Raw genomic sequence first — 22894 nt, forward strand, 5'->3', positions numbered from 1 at the left:
CCAGTGTGCCAAATATGGTGATAATGTCTTCAGAGGTTTCCAAAGGCATTCAATATGTGCCTTCTGTGTTGCCTTTTTAGCACCTGCTAAAGACATTCCTCTTTCGGTATTTTTTTTTTTTTAATTATTGGAATTTTATTTACAACATAACACAGCCCCACCCCCAATACACAAATCCACCCTCATTAAACATGAACATAACACAGTGAGCATAACATACAACAATACAAACAACCAAATAAAAGACTTCCTTTATCCTGTATCTGGCCTCTTTATTTACTTCTTATAAACTTTTCTTTTATGAATAATTATTAAGATTTTTCTAATTATAACTTAAATATCCACAAAGTCTCTTGCATTAATCAACATAAATTGAAACAAAGACTCTCCTCCCTGAAAGAGAGGGGAGTGGTTGTGGGCAGGAGCCCGAACACTGCTCCTAGCAGGGGGCGTTGTCCCCTGCCTCCAGCTCACCTGGCTGGTCTCACGCCCCCCCGGTGGCCGTCCAACCAGGTGCCATGGGGGGGCGCGTCCAGCAGCCTTTACGCTGCAGCACCAGCCTCTCTCCCAGGGCCAATTGCCACCGTAAAAAGTTTGGGGGAACACAAGATTGGAAGGATGGAGCTCTGTTAAAGGATTCAACTACATCCACCTACTCAACTTCTGATGTTATACCAGGTGATCATCTCTTTGCAGGCAAAGATCTTAAATAGTGAGTTTGTTGATATGTTTAAGTTGGTTCCTCCTGCAGAGGAATTAGGCAGGGATGAAAGGAGGCATTCCCATGGTAAGAGGAAGAACAAGTACCCTTCCGTGCCTAGGACGTTTGAGAACTGGCTTGATGGTTTTCAGGCTTTTATGCGTACGATTGTAGCAGCTTATCCCAAACGGGCTGTGCATTTGGTCGCGTATCTTTCGCATATTCGTACGGCCTACGCCCTCTCAGGGGAGGCTGCCGCCATAAGTTATGTTAAGAAGTTTCGTAGGAAGGCTTCCAGGATCCCGTTAGCACGATGGGATCAGATTGAGAATGGCATCTGGTCAATATCAGTGGGCCCATACGTAGAGAAGAAACCGGCCGATTCATTCCGTTCGGCCCGAATCGAGTCTAGGAAGGATTTTAGGCACAAGTTATGTTGGGAGTTCAACAAGGGGTTGTGCCAGAGGCCATCGTGTAAATACCCTCACGAATGCGAGAGATGTGGTGGTGCTCATTCGGTAGCAACCTGCTTTAAAGGGGGGAGGCAGCCCTTTCGTGGGGGCCGGGGGTTCCATCATTCCAGTTCCTGGGGAGCCCCCGTGGCGGGGAACAGGAGATGAGGTGGTTTGGGAGTTGGCTTTTCCCCCTATTAAGCTTGCCCCCCTTTGCTACTTTCTGTCCTTTTACCCAGACAAAAATGCAGCTATTTACCTTCGGGAGGGCTTTTCCAGTGGGTTCAGAATACCTGTAACGGGCTCTTTAATAGCGAAAGATTCCCCCAATCAGAAGTCGGTAAGGGAGGGACCAGAAGTTGCTGAGAGGAAGATAGCCAAAGAGGTGAGCGCAGGCAGGGTAGCAGGCCCATTTGACAGCCCCCCCATCCCAAACTTGCACGTATCACCATTAGGCATCGTGCCCAAGAAGACCCCATGGGAATTTAGGCTTATTCACAATCTCTCTTATCCGAAAGGTGGCTCGGTTAACGACGCCATCCCACCAGAGTTATGCACGGTTAAATACGCCTCCTTCGACCAGGCAGTCAAGCTAATCTGTAGTTTTGGTCGCGGGGCGCTGTTGGCAAAGTGCGATATCGAATCGGCCTTTCGCCTTTTGCCAGTCCATCCTAGTGACTTTTGGTTGCTAGGTTTCAAATTTAAAGGAAAATACTACGTGGACAGGGCCATGCCAATGGGCTGTGCAGTGGCCTGTTCGGCATTCGAAGCTTTCAGCACGTTCTTAGACTGGGCCCTGCGTTTTAGGACCAAATCCATTGGGGTCACGCATTACCTGGATGATTTTCTTTTCGTGGGTAAGCCCAACACTAGGGAATGCACCTCCTTGCTCGAGGCCTTCTCAGCTCTGGCCCAGGACTTGGGTGTTCCTCTTGCTGCCGAGAAAACTGAGGGACCAGCCATGCGCCTAACTTACCTGGGCATCGAGCTGGATACAATGGTCCAGTCATCCCGCCTACCTGCGGAAAAGATTGAAGCCCTTAAGGAATTAATTCAAGACACTCTTAGGCTGAGGAAGATCACCCTTAGGCAAATTCAATCTTTATTAGGCCATTTTAACTTCGCTTGCAGGGTAGTGTCCCCCGGACGCCCCTTCTGTGCCCGCCTTGCCAGGCTGTCAGTTGGTCTTAGTCACCCACATCACAGGGTCCGCCTCCCCAGGTCGGTCAAGGTGGATCTGGAGGTGTGGACGACTTTTCTGGAAAACTACAATGGGGTATCTCTATGGCAGGATGTCTTGAATTTGTCATCAGACTTCCACGTCCAATCGGACGCAGCTGGGTCCTTAGGATTTGGCTTGTACTTCAAGGGGCGCTGGTGTGCACAACGATGGCCAACGACATGGCAAGGTCAGGCCATCACGCGGGATCTCACCTTTCTTGAGTTCTTTCCAATAGTGGTGGCCGTTCACATCTGGATGGAGGATTTTCGAGATCACCGTGTGTGCTTCAGGACCGACAACCTGGCGGTGGTGAACATTCTAGCCAGGCAGTCATCTCGGTCTGAGAGGGTCTCCGCCCTTCTGCAGGTGTTCGTCCTCCGGTGCCTTGAGTACAACATAATATTTTCAGCCAAATTCGTACCCGGAGCCAATAATGACATAGCCGATGCCCTGTCTCGATTTCAGATACCTCGCTTCCGGTCGCTTGCACCTGGAGCACAACTGTCGCCCGAACCCTTTCCGGAGTACCTGTGGAACGTTGGAGACGCAAAGTGATATAGGGAGTATTAGCGTCCGTGGCACCCTCCACTCTCAGGTCCTACAGAAAGGCCTGGTGTGATTTCCTTGGTTTCAGGTCTGGGTTATCTGGGCTCTCACATGATGTACCTCCTACCACTGACGATGTCTTGCAGTACCTTTCCCATCTTGATGATCTGGGACGTGCTCCCAAAACCTTAAAGATTCACGTAGCTGCCATCAGCTTCTTTTCAAAAGCTACATTTACTCATGACCCGTGTAGCGACTTTTTGATCAGTAGAGCCATTGAGGGTTGGGGCAGGTTACAACCTCCCAGGGCCGAGGGCCGTAAGTCGATTTCTTACGGGTTGTTATCACAGATCCGCATAAAACTGAGGTCTATTTGCTGGTCCAAGTTCGAAGCACGTCTCTTTTCCGCAGCATACGCTGTCGCCTTTTTTGGCGCGCTTAGAGTTGGTGAGGTGGTGTTTGAAGTCAGTCCACGAGGTTTAACACGCGGCCTCCTGAGGGAGGATGTGCAGTTGTCCGAAACTGCTGTGACAGTGCGTATACATCAGTCCAAGACGGATCAGGCTGGTAAGGGTGTCCTAGTTAAGCTCATGGCGTCGGCACAGCAGGGCCCTTGCCCGGTAAAGGACACTAGGAGGTACCTCTACCTCAGACCACCCGGCCCAGGTCCGTTCCTGGTCCATGAAGATGGGTCACCCCTGTTGAGGCACCAGTTCACCAGAGTACTTCGCAAGACTATTGAGGCTTGTGGTCTATCCTCCCAGGAGTACGCTGCGCACTCATTTAGGATTGGTGCCGCAACCACGGCCGCACACCTGGGGCAGACAGGATCAAAGAAATGGGCTGGTGTAAATCCAATGCTTATAGGTCTTATATTCGCTAGTATGCGACCTGCAGCTTTACCCTACTTATCCGCCTTTTCTTTTCTGTCTTTTACCCCCAGCTATGCTCAGGAGAAGCGTATGGATTTGCGGCCACAGTATAGTTCATTGGGCCCACGTAAGAGCGGTGAGCTGCGGCTTCGCACCCAATCTTGGCCTTCCACATGGTGTTCGAGTTTCCTGGTTTTCGAGAAGAGGCGCGCGTTGGGAGGAGCTTATGCCATTGCTTCGGGAGAAAGTAGCCAAGTTCAGCCCTCCTGACATCCTTGTGATTCATTTGGGGGAGAATGACCTCGCTAACAGAAGGAGTGTGGACTTGTTGTGGAGCATAAAAAGAGACTTGAATGCATTTGCAGCCTCGTGTCCCAGAACAATGGTGTTCTGGTCCTCCTTCTTGGAAAGAACTGTTTGGCGCGGTGCCAAAGCTGTATGGCCATTGAAAGAACCAGGAAACTTGTAAATCGGGCGGTAGCCCGTTGGGTGCGCTTTATGTATGGCCGAGTCATTTATCATGACCATATCCGGATCGGCGACCAAGCTTTATGACGGCGTCCACTTATCGGATCTGGGGAACGACATTTGGTTAGCTAGTGTCAGCAAAAGCATCTGGGATTGGTTGCAGCTTTGAAGGTATTGGCGGCGAGCCTTTAGCTCGGGTGGCGGTTAGGCATTGGAATAATGTGTTGTGGTGTGTCGAAGTGCTAGGTGTGGCCATCGCCTATGCCTTCAATTTCTAGGGGTATTCCCTAGGGGTATTCCGTTAAAGGAATCTGGTGGTCGTGTATTCCGTCCGAAGCCTGCTTGGCGGGAGGCCATGGCACGACCCTCGGTGACATCAGGGGTGAGCCTATAGTTGGATTAGCATCAACAGGTGATGAACCCCTGGTGAATAAACCCACTTGTTTCACGATCCAATGCCTAAGCCAATACCTTTTCATTGCTGTAATCAATAAAGTTGTGGCCTTTTCTAGCCCATTAACCTTATATCACGTGTCCCTGTGTCTTCATTTTACTTCGCGGGGGTCGGGTCCTCGAACCACAAGTCCAGGTATGTATTTTAGGGCACTGTTTTGTGAAGTATTCTCTGCATTTCCCTCAAACTTTTTGAAACTCTTGTCTAGGGTGATCTCTAATTGCCTCTGTTAATCTAGCCACTTCAATATAATCTAACAGTTTGTCTTGCCATTCCTTTTTTGTTGGCACAGTTTCTTTTTTCCACTTTTTAGCAATTAGGATCCTTGACGCTCCTGTGGCATAGAGGGATATATTCTGATCTTCTCTTGCTATACCTGTGTCCGTTATCCCTAGTAGAAAAGCTTCTGTATTTTTCATAAAGTTATACAGTGGTATCTCGGGTTACATACGCTTCAGGTTACATATGCTTCAGGTTACAGACTCCACTAAACCAGAAATAGTATCTGGGGTTAAGAACTTTGCTTCAGGATGAGAACAGAAATTGTGCTCCAGCGGCGCGACAGCAGCAGGAGGCCCCATTAGCTAAAGTGCTGTTTCAGGTTAAGAACAGTTTCAGGTTAAGAACGGACCTCCAAAACAGATTAAGTACTTAACCCAAGGTCCCTTTGTACTTAAACATTTTTTTAAGCTCATCATACACTGTGTTCCAGAAGCTTTTGATTTTTTTCACAGGTCCACCAAACATATATAAGTGTCCCCTCTGTTTTATCACACCTCCAGCACAGATTTGTTTTTGTCTTATACATTTTAGCTATTTTGGTAGGTGTTAAGTACCATCTATAAAACATCTTGATTAGGTTTTCCGCTCAATACTTCACAGGCTGTAAATTTCCAGTACTTTCTTTCTTTTTTTTAAATGATATTTATTAAACTTTCCAATAAAAACATACAAATACAAAACAACTACAATGAAAACAAACACAAACAAAAGACAACAAGTATAATTCCAAAACTTATTTTCTCAACCTAATTTCCCCAACTTCCTCATACCTCACCGTTTTGTATTCTAGTTTCATTATCCCATCAGCAACTCCATCCCCTTATTTCCCAAAAGTTTTTTTACTAATTCCATTCCTTTTCTTACTCTAATGTCTCTGAAAACCACAGTATTTTTAAATCCATGTCAATCTAACATTCTTTAATCTTATAGTATTTGTTGAGATAGTCCTTAAATTTCTTCCAATCTTCTTCCACTGTCTCTTTCTCCTGGTCTCGGATTCTGCCCGTCATCTCTGCGAGTCCCATGTAATCTGTCATCTTCATCTGCCATTCTTCCAGAGTGGGTAGGTCTGATGTCTTCCAATACTTTGCAATAAGGATCCTTGCTGCTGTTGTGGCATATAAAAACAAAGTTCTGTCCTTCTTTAACACCACATGGCTGACCATACCCAGGAGAAAGGCCTCTGGTTTCTTCAAGAAAGTGTATTTAAACATCTTTTTCATTTCATTATATATCATTTCCCAGAAAGCCTTAATCCTTGGGCACGTCCACCAGAGGTGAAAGAATGAGCCTTCATTTTCTTTACACTTCCAACATTTGTTATCTGGCAAGTGGTAAATTTTTGCAAGCTTGACTGGGGTCATGTACCACCTATAGATCATTTTCATAATATTTTCTCTCAAGGCGTTACACGCCGTAAATTTCATGCTGGTGGTCCACAACCTTTCCCAGTCAGCAAACATAATGTTATGACCAATATCTTGCGCCCGCTTAATCATAGCTGATTTAACTGTTTCATCCTGCGTATTCCATTTCAGCAGCAAGTTATACATTTTTGATAAATTCTTAGTATTGGGTTCTAACAGTTCTGTTTCCAATTTAGATTTCTCCACCTGGAAGCCAATTTTCTTATCCATCTTGTAAACCTCCATTATTTGGTAATAGTGGAGCCAATCTTTCACTTTATCCTTTAATTTCTCAAAACTCTGCAATTTGAAGATACTACCCTCCTGTTCTAAAATTTCCCAATATTTCGGCCATATACACTCCATATTAAGTTTTTTCACAGCTTTTGCCTCCATTGGTGAAAGCCACCTTGGAGTTTTGTTCTCCAGTAGGTCTTTATATCTGATCCAAACATTGTACAGTGCTTTCCTGACAATATGATTTTTAAAGCCTTTATGAACCTTAACTTTGTCATACCACAAATATGCATGCCACCCAAAGAAGTTATTAAAACCTTCCAAATCTAAAATGTCTGTGTTCTTAAGGAGCAGCCAATCCTTCAACCAGCAGAAAGCTGCTGATTCATAGTAAAGTTTCAAGTCTGGCAGGGCAAATCCCCCCCTTTCCTTTGCATCAGTTAAAATCTTAAATTTTATTCTGGGTTTTTTGCCCTGCCAGATAAATTTGGAAATATCTCGCTGCCATCCCTTAAAACACTCCATCTTATCAACAATTTGCAGTGTTTGGAACAAAAATAACATTCTAGGCAATACATTCATCTTAATAGCTGCTATTCGACCAGACAAAGAAAGCTTCAAGTTTGACCAAATTTCTAAATCTTTTTTCACTTGGTTCCAACATTTCTCATAATTGTCCTTAAATAAGTTCATATTTTTAGCTGTCATATTAATCCCCAAATATTTTACACTCTTAACCACAGTTAAACCTGTTTCATTCTGAAACCTCTCCTTCTCTCTTACTGTTAGATTTTTCTCTAATACCTTAGTCTTTAATTTATTTAATTTAAATCCTGCCACTTGACCAAACTCTTGAATTAATTCCAAAACCCTTTTCGTACTGGATTCCGGCTCTTGCAATGTGAGTACCAAATCATCTGCAAATGCTCTCAATTTATATTGTCTCGCTCCGACCTGAACCCCTTTAACCAGCTGGTCTTTTCTTATCATGTTCAGCAAAACCTCCAGGACCGAAATAAAAAGTAGTGGGGAAATTGGGCACCCCTGACGTGTCCCTTTTTCTATCTTAAGTTCTTCTGTAATAACATTATTTACAATTAGCTTTGCTTTTTGTTCAGAATAAATTGTGCCTATACCGTTTTCAAAACCTTGGCCTACCCCCATCCCATGGAGATTCTTCTTCATAAAGGTCCAAGAAATATTGTCGAAGGCTTTCTCCGCGTCCACAAATATCAAAACAGCTTTTGTATTTATATTTACTTCTAACATTTCCAAGATGTCTATTATGTTCCTTACATTATCTGATAAATGCCTTCTCGGGAGGAAGCCCGATTGATCCCTATGAATCTCCCCCATCAAAACTTTTTTCAGTCTCTTAGCTAAAATGTCAGCAAAAATTTTGTAATCCACATTTAATAAAGAGATTGGGCGGTAGTTCTTCAGTTGAGTCTTTTCAGTCTCTGTCTTCGGTATAAGCGTGATAAAAGCCTCTTTCCACGTATCAGGTGCTTCTTTCCCCTCAAGAATTTCATTACAGACTTCCTTCAAAGGTTGTATTAGCCATTCTTTTAACGCCTTATAATATTTGGAAGTCAGTCCATCAGGCCCCGGAGATTTGCCCAGTTGCATGTTTTGGATGGCATCTTCTATTTCTTGTTCAGTTATTTTCTGATTCAGAAGCACTTTGTCTTCACTTGAAATTTCCTTCATCCCATTTTTCTCCAAAAATTGTTCTATATCAGTGTCTTTTTGTGGCCCTTGTGCGTATAATTGTTTAAAGTATCTCTGGAAGCAGCTTCTGATTTCAGTTGGGTTGTTAATGTTCTTTCCATCCACTTCTAAGTTTGTCACTGTATTTAATTTTTGTCTCTTCTTCAATTGCCAAGCCAAGAATTTCCCGCATTTATCAGCAGATTCAAACATTTTCTGTCTCATTTGTTTGATTTTCCATTCTATTTCTTGGTTCATCAGTTCCATGTATTGGATTTGGTATAATTTAATTTCTCTCAAGATCTCCTGAGACTTTGGTTTTGATCTCAATTTCTTTTCTCCTTCTTTAATTTTTTCTAAGATCTTATCCTTTTTCTCGTTTTGGCTTTTCTTCTTTATTGCATTTTGTTGTACCAAGAAACCTCTCATGACCGCTTTGCTTGCGTCCCAGATTACTCTTTTTCCCACATTAGTCCTCATGTTAATTTCAAAATAGTCTCTTAGTGTTTTTTGGGCCTTTTTACAAAATTCTTTGTCTCTAAATAATGAGTCATTCATCCTCCATCTGAAAGTGCCAGCTGTTGTTTGATTCATCTCCATCTTCACGGCGTTATGGTCGGAGCAAGTCTTTGGGCAGATTTCCACTTTTTTTATCTTCGATGCCAGTCCTCTAGTGACCCATATTTGGTCAATTCTAGTCCAGGTCATTTTGGCTTCAGAAAAGAAGGTTCCTTCTCTTTCAAGAGGATTTTTTAATCTCCAAATGTCAACTAAGTCCATATTGTCAGTCATTTCAAAAAATGTTTTTGGTAACCTTCCGTCTTTAGAAATTACTTGTCTTTGTGCTTTATCCATGTTTGTAGAGACAACTCCATTCATATCTCCCATCAAAATTATATTTGAGTCCATGTAGTCCAGCAAAATCTCATGCAACTTTTTAAAGAATTCAGATTTGCCTTCATTTGGTGCATAGATTCCTAGAATCAAAAATTTCTGGCCTTGTACTTGAATTTCAATTGCCAGATATCTTCCTTGTTCATCTTTAAATATTTGTTTCGGCGTCAATCTATCCTTTGCGTATATAACCACTCCTCTTTTTTTCACTCTGTCCGATGAAATAAATCAATCCTGGTATTGTTGGCTCTTCTCCAAGTTCTGCTTCCTTCACTAAGTCTTCTTCGTGATCTCTCAAGAATTTATCTTTATCACTCAGTGTCTTTATTCTAACTTTCTTTCCTCTGTATTTGAAAGATAGGCCTTGGGGGAATTCCCACCTAAAGAAGATTCTGCTTTTTTTCAGTAGTACAACCAGATCTTTGTAGTCCTCTCTTGCATCTAGAATGGGCTTTGGGATATCTTTGAAGATCTCCATGAAAGAATCCTCAATTTGCAGTGTATTTTGATAGTGCAGGTTTAAAATTTTATCTCTTTCCTCCTTTGATCCCAAAGTAATCAAACAGTCTCTTGGTTTATTTTTTTTTGTCTTATTCCAAGTCTGAATGCACTCACAATCTTGACCTCCTCCCCCTGCAGGCCTTCTTGCCAAAAGTCATAAAGTTCTTTTGTGATAAAATCCACCAGGTTGTCCTGTTCACTTTCTGGGACAAATCTCAATCTTAAGTTACGATCCCTCCTTTGAAGATCTATCATAGCAAAGGATAAATCATGGTCCGCCAGTTTCTTCACAACTGGTGGTATTTTTCCCTGAGTTTCAGTTGCAATCTCCTTTGCCTCCTCAGCAATCTTTCGTGTAGTGGCTGATTCCTCTAGGAGTCTCCCAATATTCTGAGCATTAGCAGTAACTTGAGTTCCCAATTCTTTTAGGCTGGAAGTATTCAAATCTAGTTTTTTTGAGATCTCAGCTACTTGTTTGCTTGTATCAGTCCCTTGTTTCGTTAAAAATTCCAGAGATTCATTTATTTTTCCAAGAGCTTTCATCAAAGCATCTTCTGCAGACATAGCTTTAGATTTTATTTGCGAGGCCGCAGCTGCTCCTATCACTGAGGCCCTTCTTGGCTGTGTAGTACTGTAGGTTTTGCCGGATCTGAGGTTTTTCTCCTGAGCCTGATCTATCTTTCCTTTGCCATCTGCCATGCCACTATCAGCCAGGCCAAGGTCAGTCCCACACTCCTAGATTTGTTTTTACTAGTAAATTTCCAGTGGCTCAGCTTCTAGTTGCTTAGTTGTTTCTCACAATGTAACAAAGTCTCCTCTAGAGGGGGAAATTCCCAACTTGCATTCACAGTTCACAGTTCTTGCAACAGATATACTGTTTCAAAGTTCCCCCCATCTCTTCTAAAGGAGAGAAAACCCCCAGTTCCAGCACTTTTTTCTTAAATAGTTACAAATATGTAACAGTCCAGGTAAAGTCCTCAACAATGTATCTTTCCCAGTTATTTCCAGGCTCACTTTTTTGGCAATTCAAAGTTCTTTTTCCCTTCTTACAAAGCAGTCCGTACCCAGGATACAAAAGGCAGTGGGTAAAGTTCAATTCTTTCCTTTCATGCAGGTGAATAGTTTCAGTGACAGTTCTCCCTCACCGCTCCTGCCCGCTAGGTGAGGGGGTATCTTGCTTTTAGGCAATGGGTTTGTTATTCAAATACAATCCTCAAAGGTTTCAGCTTAATAGTCTCTTTGCTTTCTTCTCACTACAATGCGGTAAGGCAGACTTCCTTTTTGTACCTTTCCCGTGGTGGCCAATCTTTTAAACTTTAAAATCCAATTTAAGTCTTTAAGTTTTTGCTCTTTAAAGTCGAATTTAAGCTTTTAATCCTACTCACGAGTAGATGCTTTCAGGATCAATTTGCCGGAAGAAATCAGCGCTCTCCGATAATGGCGACGCGGCTTCGCTCCACAGGCTGGGTAGCGGCTCTCAGCACCGCGCTCCCCCCGACACTGTTCCGGAGCCTTTAAAAAGGCTCTTTTGCAGTTCGGAGGGGTCGTAATGGTGCCCACCGAGCCTCCTTGCTTACAGGCTTCTCCACCTGTAATTTTTGAGGGTCCCCGCTTTGCCGTAGCGGCAGGACCCGAACCCGCGGAGCAGGCTTCTCCCGGAGCTCCGGGAAAAGTCCGCCATTAATCGCTGGCACCGACCGGAAGTCAAATTTCCAGTACTTTCTTCACATGCTGTTAAGTTAATGGTTTTCCCAATTCTGTCCCCATTAACTGTGGACATAGGGAGTTCAGTGGGCACTGACTGGAAAGAAAACGAACACACACTGTAACACCAAAGTGAGGGGAGGACGGCACTGTTTTGTACATTCTAAGGCAAGATATGAACCTTAAAAGAACTATCCCTGGAAATTTACACTTATTTTAATTTTGTGATATGATTCTCCAACCAAATAAATATCTTTTCTTCCACCTTGGGGAGCATCATGCCAAATTTTGTGAATGCCTCTTCAGGGGTGTCCAAATTAGTGTAGTTTGGAACAGTCTAGTCTGCCATCTTGATCCAAAATGGCATTCAACGCTTTCCAAATGTAGACAAAAAACAGCTCCTACATTTCAGAAATCAATATGCCAGATATCTTCACAAAGTCTTCATGGAAGATAGCGGCACTTCCTCCCATTATATATCTGACAAGTGTTTTCTCTATTGTCTTTTTAGCACCTACTCAAAACATTCCACTTTGAACTAGCCTTCTTAGTGGATATCTTCATCCAAGTTGATATCGGTATTTCATCTGGAGTGAATTTATTCATCTCTCTCCCCCCTGCCTAAGAAACAGTATCTGACTTTCCTCCTTGATCTGGGCTGATCCAGGGAACTCTCAACCAGGATCTGGTCCCCAAAGTCAATTGCAAGCAGGGCTAACATTTAACAAGGGCTTTTTAAACCCTGTATGGTGGGGAGAAACATTGCCATGGGGGGCCATGGTGAGAGACCTATTGATGCTGCTAGCTCAGTTGGTAGAACATGGAATTCTTAATCTTAATCTCTCTTTTTTTTAAAAAAATGAATTTTTATTGGTTTATCATTATATATACATATAAACAAATACAAAATATAATACATAAATTACATGTGTCGTATCCAGTCCATGAATCATACATATATTACATAGTTGTTTTAAGCTCCACTGAGCCTTAGACTTCCCTCCACTCCTTTGGTAAGTATCAAATAAATTCTGGAATCACATATTTTATCTCCTTTAGTTATTAGCCATTCGCTGTTAGAGTTATTCCAGTCCTGCCAGTGTCATCAAAGTTCTACAATTAATTCTTATATACGTCAAATATTTATTCCAGTTGTCATGAAATTTCTGTTCGTCCTGATCCCTTAATCTTCCTGTTATTTTAGCTAGCTCAGCATAGTTTATCATCTTGACTTGCCAGTCACTTATAGTAGGTATTGCCTCCATTTTCCAGTTTTGTGCTAACATGGTTCTTGCGGCCATTGTGGCATAGAGAAATAGATTTTTATCTTCTTTTTTAATTTCTTTGCCAGTCATTCCTAGCAGGAAGGCTTCAGGCTTTTTTGGAAAAGTATATTTCAAAAAAATTTTAAGCTCATTGTAAATCAGTTCCCAAAAGCCTTTCACCTTACTGCATGTCCACCACATATGATAGAAATCACCTTCTACCTGTCCGCATTTCCAGCATTTCTTACTCTTCAATCTGTAAATCTTAGCTAACTTCACTGGCATGAGATACCACCTATAAATCATTTTCAAAAGGTTCTCCCTCAATGCTGTACATGCCGTTAACTTCATATTAACATTCCACAATTCATGCCACATTACAAAATCAATATTGTGACCAATATCCATGGCCCATTTGGTCATAGCCTCCTTCACCTCTTCATCTTTTGTGTACCAATCCAGTAAGAGATCATACATCCTAGACAAAGTTTTATTTTTACCTTCTATAACTTCCACATTAAAGTTAGATTTTTTATCTTCAAATGCTAATTTCTTTTTGTCTTCTTTTAGCAAGTCGTTTACCTGGTAGTATTGCAACCACCCTGTAAATAAGTTCTTTACCTCTTCATAGGGTTTAAGTTTTATGCCCTGATCAGTTTTCCTGGTAAGTTCTTCATAAGTGGCTTCCCCCCCCTCCATATTAGTTTTTTTGACAGTCAGCACTTCTATTGGTGAAATCCACCAGGGTGTTTTCTTTTCCAACAAATCTTTATTTCTTTCCCAAACTTGGAATATTGGTCCTCTAATAATATGATTTAGAAAGCCTCTATGAACTTTCACCCACTCATACCACAGGTGCCACCCGTACCTGTTATCGAAGCCCTCTAAATCCAAAATGTCAGTATTTTCCAGTTTTATCCAATCTTTCACCCACATTAAACATGCCGCTTCATAATATAAACTCAAATCTGGTAATGAGAAACCTCCTCTCTCTTTTTTATCTACCAATATTTTCATTTTTATTCGTGGTCTTCTTCCCTGCCAAATGTATCTCGCCAAAGCCCTTTGCCACTCTTTGCACTGTTTCAGCCCTTTAATTACTGGAATAGTTTGAAACAAAAATAGCATTCTGGGCAAGACATTCATTTTAATAACTGATATCCTCCCCCAAAAAGAAAGTTTCAGACTCTCCCAGATTTCCAGATCTTTCTTAATACTCTTCCAAGTAGCCTCATAATTATCTTTATATAAGTTTATGATTTTAGCTGTAATCCACACTCCGAGATATTTCACCTTCTTTGCTGCCATAATTCCTGTTTTTTTGTTCTAATTCTACTGTATCTTCTTTGCTTATATTTTTTATCAACATTTTAGTCTTGCTCTTGTTGAGTTTAAGGCCTGCCACTTTACCGAACTCTTCTAATTTCTGTAATGCTTCTTGCAGACTATTCTTTGGGTCTTCCAATGTTAATACTATGTCATCCACGGAAGCTTTCATTTTATATTCCTTACTTCCTACCTTCACTCCTTTGACCTCCATTGTTTCCCTCAACCTCTTATTAAATACTTCCAGCACTGTTATAAATAGTAGGGGAGACAGAGGACCCCCTTGCCTCGTCCCTTTAGCAATATCAAAAGATTCTGATATATTATTGTTTATTATAAGTTTGGCTTTTTGCTCTTGATAAATAGCTTCAAAACCTTTTCCAAATCCTTCTCCAATCCCCATCATTTTCAAATTTTCCTTCATAAAGCGCCAAGAGATATTATCGAATGCCTTTTCGGCATCTATAAATATCAGCGCTGCCTGCTTATCTATTCTGCTTTCCAAGTATTCAATAATATCTATCATGATTCTTACGTAATCTTTTAGTTGTCTCCCCGGTAGGAAACCTGCTTGGTCTTTATGGATTCTTTTATTTAACACTTTTTTTAGTCTTTCCACCAGGACGTCGGCAAATAGTTTATAATCATTATTTAATAATGAGATCAGCCTGTAGTTTTTCACCTCAAGGCCATCCACATCTTTTTTTAGGGATTAAGGTAATGTAGGCTTCTTTCCAAGTATTTGGAATTTTCCCTTCTTTTAAGATGTTATTCATAACTTCACATAGTATTGGTGATAGTTGGTCACTTAATATTTTGTAATACTTGGCCGATATGCCATCTGGCCCCGGTGCTTTTCCTATTTTCATTTTCTTTATTGCTTTCCTGATCATTTGTTGCAAATGATGTTTTTCCTAATAACCTTCTATTTCATTATCTATTTCATTTTCTCTTTTATATAATTCCTTATAGTATTTCTGAAATATCTTTTTTATCTCTATTGGATCTTCCACTGTTCTTTCTCCATCCCTTATCTTACATATCATATTTTGTTTTTTCCTTTCTCTTAATTGCCACGCTAGGTATTTCCCTATCTTATTCACTGATTCAAAGTTCTTTTGTTTCATCATTTTAATCCTCCATTCAATCTCCTGGTTCACTATCATAGAAAGTTAGTTAACTGTCTTTCATTCTCCATAAGATGTAATAAGATTTCTTCTTTCCTTTTCTCTTTTTCTTTTTTTAGGTGGCTTTTTCTCTGAATTAGGAAGCCTCTCATAACGGCCTTTCCTGCATCCCATACCGTTTCTATAGATGTTCCTTTGTTTAAATTTCAATTGAAATATTCTTTGATTGTCTCTTTCGCCTTGTTTATTATCTTTTGGTCATTAAATAATTTTTCATTCATTCTCCATCTGAATGTTCTAGAGTCCTTTCCCTTTATCTCCATATATACTGGATTGTGGTCTGATATGGTTTGTGGGAGAATTTCTGATTTAAGTAAATGTTGCGTCAGTTCCTTCGAGATCCAGATATAATCTATTCTCATAACTCTATTCTATACATCTATTCTATAACATCTATTCTATAACTCTGGTTTGGGTTTGAGAAGAAGGTAAACTGTTTTATAGTAGGGTTTTTAAATCTCCAGGCATCAATTAATCCCATATTATGGACCAAATCAAAGATGGTTCTAGGTAATTTACCTTCCTTCATTTCTTGCTTTTTTATTGATCTATCTAAGTTCGAACCACTCCATTGAAGTCCCCCATCAATATCAATTTTTGTTCCATCCAGTCTATTAACTTATTACCCAATTCCAGAAAAAAACCTGACTTTTTATCGTTAGGCACATATATTCCGGCGACAATTATCTTTTCTCCTTGAAAGGTGATTTGTACTTGTTAGAATTCAGGCTCGGTCAGAGGTATGTGCCTATCTGCAGGCACCGGCTGAATTCCTTTGACCTCCCTCCGGCGACTCCCGGCAGGAATGCACACACGAGGTCCGTTCCGGCGATTTTCCTCAGGCTGTAAGAAAAACACACCAACTGCTTCTCCTCCTTCTCCTCCTCCCTGCATATCCCCAGGGAGGGGAATCAGACACAGACAGAAATGTAACTACATTGCTTTTATTCCTGTCTATAGCAGTCATACAGTAAAAGATGTCTGCTCTCTTCAACAAACAGAGAGAAACTCCAAACTCCACCCATGTACATCCTGTACAGGTCATATGACACACACTGAGCTCATATCCTGTGCTCAATAAGGATGGACTGCCCCTTTGTTGCCATGGCAGCAGTCACACACATCCTGTCTGGCTTTACAGCCACTAGCAGCTGTCTGAGCTGTTAGAGCCTTTGCTTGCTGCAGCATTGCTGCTTTAGAATAACATACTCCCCCTAAAGTATCAATGCGTGCTGCGAGCAAAGCGTCATCCAGAGAAGAAAACAAACAGTTGTTATACTTATAACATTCCCCTGTTGTTTCAGTTCCACCCTTGGAACTACCCGCCACTGGTTTTACCAATGTACCTCTCTGGTTGTGTGACTTCCAAGGAATGAGTGCTTCTGCATTACCTTGGTTAACAACTCCCTGTTGTGCCTTTGTCTCTGACACAGCTTCAATTTGACCTTGGTCGTTTACAATAGCAACAGCTAGGTTAGCAAACTCTTTCGAATACCTCTTGGGTGGTACACCCTTCGTTGCTCTCTCAGACCTACGTAAGAAGTGCTGCTCTTCTTTGCTTTCTGGTTCAGCCTTTGGACTCTCTGGAGAACCAGTATCAATTGTAAACAGTGGTTCGTCTTCCTCCTCTTCTGAGGGTCTAGTCATTACGTGAGATTTCCTCTCAATGACTGTGACAACTGAGCTGTCTGAGCTATCGCTGTCATCAGTACTACTGAACTCAACAAAATCAACATCATCATCATCATCATCAGAATCATCATCACCTGTGGGAAATGTGTGAACAACCACTCTCTCCTGTTCAGGAGCATTCTCTAGAAATTTTGTGAGAATCACCTTACCAGATTCAGACAAAATTACTCTGTAGAGACCCTTTTCATAACCCACAAAAATGCCTCTGGCATTCTTTACTCCACCCGGAGCTTCTGTCCTCACATGAGACCCAAAAACCTTGAAATGGGCAACAGAAGGTTTTCTGTGGAACAGTTTCTCAAAAGGAGAACTTCCCAACTCTTTTGAAAACTTTCTCAACCACGTATAACAAAATGACATTAGCGATTCAGACCAGTACTCATGTGGCAGATGTGAACTAAGCAATTGCGCTTCCATTCCCTTTTGCAATTCTTTGTTCACCCTAACACAGACACATCTGTTCCAAGCTTCTTCGGAAGCTGCAATTTTGTGTCTTATCCCTTCCTTCTTCAGGAACCTCTGGAAATCCTGTAAAAGAAAAATTGGCTTCTCATCTGTGCAAAGACAATCTATGTCAGCATCATGCATATTTTTAACCGTGTCACAAAACTCTTTAAACCTTTCTAAGGCTTCTTTCGGTCTCTCCAAAAGATAAATCCATACAAAACCTGTGAAAGAATCAACACATATTAGGTAATACTTTGCATTGCCTCTAGATGGTGCTAAAGGACCAATCACATCAGCATACACCCGCTGAAATGCCTTGTCGACCCTCGAGGTGACCTGGTTGGCGTTCTTCTTGGCTACACCTGCAAAAGAAATCATGTTAGAATCACAAGAATTACATTCCATGTAATCGCTTTGATCAAAAGTCAACAAACATAGTCCATCTTTCTCTTCGGCAGAAAGATACAACTCTCCATCTTTGTAGATCTCGCAGTGTTGATCATCATAGGACAGTTTTAGTCCCTTCTTGGCAATCTGCGATACGCTGAGCAGATTGTACTTCAACTCTGGAACCAAATAAACATTGTTTATAGTCAAGTTCTGACTTTTAAGATACACAGTCCCAATTCCGGTGGCTTTTAGCTCTTGACCGCTGGCTTGTTGTACAACGAAGCTTTGCTTCTTAAACGACGAAAACAAATCCCTACGATGGGTCATGTGAAATGTGCACCCAGTGTCTATGATAAAAACGTTCTCCACATCCGGCTTGGTTCCTTTCGACATCAAAGCCTTTGCAGGCTTCGTCTGTGACTTGGCATGACCTCTGCCTGACGCCTCAGACTTTGTGGAGCTTCCCTTGGCTCCCTTGTTCTGACGTGGCTTCTTGCAGTACAGCTGAAGATGCCCAGTCTGTCCACAATTGTAGCATCGGACAACGTTCAAAGCTACGGCATTTTCTCCAGTAGCTGTAGCAGTGGGGGTGTCAGAACTCCGTTCTTGTCTCCCCCTGTCCTTGACTTCCAGGGCGGCGAGTCTGTCATGTTCACAAAGAACCACGGCAAAGACCCTCTCCGACGTTAGATCAGCTGCTGGGAGGGACCCCAGCTGACTGGCAACTGTTTTGTAAGTCCGATTCAGACTGTTGATGACCATGAAGCAAAACACTTCCTCCTGCAGACAGAAATTGCGTTCCACCATCTGTTGACGCAGAAATTTCATTTCCGTCAGGTGCGCTTGAACATCTCCATCAGGCGCAAGCCTCAGGTTGGTCAACTTCTCAAAATACAGCAACGCTGAAGAACCTGCATCTCTCTGATGTGTTCTTCTCAGCGTGTCCCAAACATCTCTCGCGTGCTGTAAATCTTGTATATGAATAAGCTCAGAGTCTGACACGCACAGAATTATAGCAGTTCTGGCCTTTACATCCTGTGACTCCCATGCACGCGTTGGTGCTGGAGGGATGGGGTTCTCAATCACCCCAAACAGTCTCTGATTCTGCAGCAGGGCCTTCATCTTAATAGACCAAGATGCATAATTGTCACTGGTCAGGAGGGGCGGAGAAGGCAGGGCTCCCCCCTTCTTAGCATTCATTTTGAGTCCTTGCACTGACTCTCAAACACAAGCCTCTAAAATCCAATAGCTGGCTTGTTTACACTCTGTGCACCTGGCAGCTTTAACACTGGCCGCTTGCAGAGTCGCTTTCAAGAGTTCCTTTCTAAGGGCCTAGTCAAAACACCAGCTGTTTTTGCCTGACTTCCAGCCCTTATCTTGAAACTGGCCTGCGTTGCTAAGCAACTGCATTCCTTTTCCTTGGACAGGATTAACCACAGGAATGTTTGGAATGCAGAGTTCTCCTCTCTCGGAGCTGTTTTTCCCAAACGCGGCTCCCTCGAAGCAGAGAATGAATCAATCTGCATTCACACTTTTAAGCCCGAAAATCTCATACCTGGGCTCCGTAGCTTGGCTTTCAGCTTCCTCTGGTGAGCTTCTGGCTGCAGAGAAATAGCCTCTCACTTCAGGCTTCCATGGAGCAATGGAAACAGCAGCTCTGCCACTCTTTGATGCAGACTCCCATGGATCGAAGAAACCATCTGGCTCTTGCTACCACTGTTAGAATTCAGGCTCGGTCAGAGGTATGTGCCTATCTGCAGGCACCGGCTGAATTCCTTTGACCTCCCTCCGGCGACTCCCGGCAGGAATGCACACACGAGGTCCGTTCCGGCGATTTTCCTCAGGCTGTGAGAAAAACACACCAACTGCTTCTCCTCCTTCTCCTCCTCCCTGCATATCCCCAGGGAGGGGAATCAGACACAGACAGAAATGTAACTACATTGCTTTTATTCCTGTCTATAGCAGTCATACAGTAAAAGATGTCTGCTCTCTTCAACAAACGGAGAGAAACTCCAAACTCCACCCATGTACATCCTGTACAGGTCATATGACACACACTGAGCTCATATCCTGTGCTCAATAAGGATGGACTGCCCCTTTGTTGCCATGGCAGCAGTCACACACATCCTGTCTGGCTTTACAGCCACTAGCAGCTGTCTGAGCTGTTAGAGCCTTTGCTTGCTGCAGCATTGCTGCTTTAGAATAACAGTACTACTATCATTCTCCCCTCTTCGTCTTTATAAATTAATTTTGGGTCGAGCTTTACTTTTATATATGATACCACTCCTCTTTTCTTAACATTATCTGATGCAACAAAATCCAACCCTAATCTCTTATTAATTAAGATTCTTTTATGCTTCCTTGTTACATGAGTCTCTTGTAGACAAATTAAATCAAGGTTCCTCTTTAATAATACGTGGGCAATCTGGTTCCTTTTATTTTTATTATTAAGCCCGTTCACATTCCACGACAGTATATTTAAAGCCATGGTTGATATACAATAAATAGGTTATCAAATCTAAGTTAGGTCTACTGTTCCTTATCTTCTGTCTCTTCCTTTTCTTTTTCTTCTCCTGAATTTTCCTCCTCTTCTCCCTCCCCACTCCCTCCATCTCCCCCTCTCTCCCTCCATCTGCTCCCCTTCCTCCCATCCCCCCATCCTTTCCAGTTCCTTTTTGTACCTTCTTGCAAATTTTTCCAGCTCCAGAGGACTAGACACTTTAAATCTTTTTTCCTTAAAACAGAATGAAATCCGTTCCGGGAATTCCCATCTGTGTTGGATCCCATTTTTCTTCAACTGGTTGGTTAATTTTTTATAAACATCTCTCGTTCGAAGAAATCTTGAAGGAATCTATTTAAATATAATAATTGATTTTCCCTGAATACACAACTTTTTGTTATAGTTCTGTTTCAATACTGCATTCCTCATGTCCAAAGAGTTGAACATAACTAATATGTCTCCTGGCAGTTTCTTCCCTCTAGCTTTATCGGATTTTACTTTTATCCGAAAGATGTTTGCTATCGAATATCCCATATCCTCTTCCTTCATATCTAACCAAGCTGCCAGTTCTTTAACCAGTTTAGATCTTATATTTTCATTTGGGTCCTCTGGGATCCCCCTGAATTTCAGATTTGATTGTTTCTGTCTCATCTGAGTCATTGCCATACTGTCCAACAATTCTTCCTGTATTTTATTTATCTCCTTGACCTCTATTTTAATCCTATCCATATCCTTCCTACTTTCTTTCATATCTTTTTGCACCCTCTTCATTGAGTCCTCAAGAGATTTGGATCTTACCGTCAAATCTTTTACTTTTTCTGTCAGCTCTCCCACCACCCCCTCCAATCTCTTATCCAATGTATCCTGTACTTCTAATAACTTTTTCTCAATATATTGTTCATTATGTTTAAATTCTTTCCTTATTTCCGCCATTAAGCTGTCATAGTCCTTGATTTCTTTCCCTTCTTTCCCATTTTCTTGTCTGGGTGGTCTCCTTTCTACTGGCGTTCCCACCCTTTTTTCATTTTGTATTTCAGCTTATATTAACTAGTAAAATTGTTCACCCCTAGAGGTCGCTAAAGGGATGCGGATGGCGCTGTGGGTAAAACCTCAGCGCCTAGGACTTGCCGATCGCATGGTCGGCGGTTCGAATCCCTGCGGCAGAGTGCGCTCCCGCCGTTCGGTCCCAGCGCCTGCCAACCTAGCAGTTCGAAAGCATCCCCGGTGCAAGTAGATAAATAGGGGCTGCTTACCAGCGGGAAGGTAAACGGCATTCCGTGTGCTGCGCTGGCTCGCCAGATGCAGCTTGTCACGGTGGCCACGTGACCCGGAAGTGTCTGCGGACAGCGCTGGCTCCCGGCCTATAGAGTGAGATGAGCGCACAACCCTAGAGTCTGTCAAGACTGGCCCGTACGGGCAGGGGTACCTTTACCTTTACCTTAGAGGTCGCTAAACTGAGATATTGAATTTCTCTATTCCTCCAATGTAATTCTTCTAGTGTAGTTCCCTTCTGCCCCCACACGGTGGTGCCTTAGTTGCCTTATATTAATTATCTGATAAGATTTTCCCCACCCCTAGAGGTCGCAAAGCTGAGATATTAACTTTCTCTATTCTTCCAATGTAGTTTTTCCCATGTGGTTCCCTTCTACCCCCACACGGTGGCGCCTTAATTGCTTTCCAAGTCTTAACTCTTAAAATATAAAAAATACAAAGAAGGAGAGGGAAGGAGAGGGGAAAACAACAACAAGAATCTGAGAAAAAGGGAGGGGGGAGACACACAACCAAAAAGTTCTCAGGAACAGGAACAGGATACGAGGTGAGTCTCAATGTGAGAGCAGAAATGGGGAAGAGAGGTGGACCTAAGCGGAGGGAGCTCCACGAGGAGAGGAGCTTCCCGGGGTAATGAAAGGTCTTGCCGAAAAGTCCTACTTAAGCCTTCCTTTCTTTTCCCCTTGTCCGTTTGCCCCCAGTCTCTTCCGACTAAAGCGGTAATTCAATCGCTTAAAGTGCAGCGTCCATCTTCTCCTAATTAGTTGTTGTTGTGTACCCCTTTAAAGAAGGAGGAGGAAACAAAATGTGAAATGGCGGCGGAGAGTCCCGCTGTATTCTCAAACTCTCCTCATACAGTTCGTGTTCTCCTCCCAAACCTCCTTAAAGAGACGCTGCCTCTCAGCATTTCAGTTTCTCTTATTTCCAGTTCAATTTTTAGTCCTCCAGATGCCTCAAGCATAAAACAATCACTGTTTAAACGTGGGAGGTGGAAATCACAATTTAAGCACTATTTAAAACAGGCACTGTTTAAACAGGCAAGCGAGAGGGTTGATTGCAGAGTCTCACTTATGTGTCCCAAACTAGTTGCTGGCGTAACACACTCCAACCTGGACAAAGAATTTCCATTCACTTCTCTCTAGTCCATTAAGATATTTTCAGTCATTTTGTTGCCTCAGATTTCTTATACTTTGTATCCGAGGTCTCTCCGCTACACCCACTTAGCGGTTACTTTCTTACTTTCTCTCCTCTCCCAGCCTTCCGTTATACTGCATTTTACTCTTACCGCTGCAGTGGACTCCTTCTCCTTTCTCCCCACATCTTCTTATTCTGCTGGTTTTCTTAGCCAAATTTCTTGGCCAGATTTCTAT

At 42.4% G+C, this 22894-nt stretch overlaps 1 protein-coding gene and 1 long non-coding RNA gene across 2 annotated transcripts in view; both read left to right on the forward strand.

Annotated features, from left to right (window-relative positions):
• The window catches only part of LOC309338031, a 201728-nt gene that overhangs the window by 137214 nt on the left and 41620 nt on the right, over positions 1-22894 (forward strand). The gene's annotated exons all lie outside the window — the stretch shown is intronic.
• On the forward strand, positions 727-3427 carry LOC309338628 (uncharacterized protein; the record flags this gene model as incomplete). The annotated part of the gene is made up of 3 exons (XM_081855948.1): positions 727-1174; positions 1392-2742; positions 2840-3427. The coding sequence occupies 3 exons, from the start codon at positions 727-729 to the stop codon at positions 2991-2993; spliced, it is 1953 nt and encodes a 650-aa protein (XP_081712074.1). The 3' UTR covers positions 2994-3427.

This window comes from Podarcis erhardii (assembly GCF_964252035.2).
Source record: "Podarcis erhardii genome assembly, chromosome: 3".
In the NCBI taxonomy this organism is placed as follows: domain Eukaryota; kingdom Metazoa; phylum Chordata; class Lepidosauria; order Squamata; family Lacertidae; genus Podarcis; species Podarcis erhardii.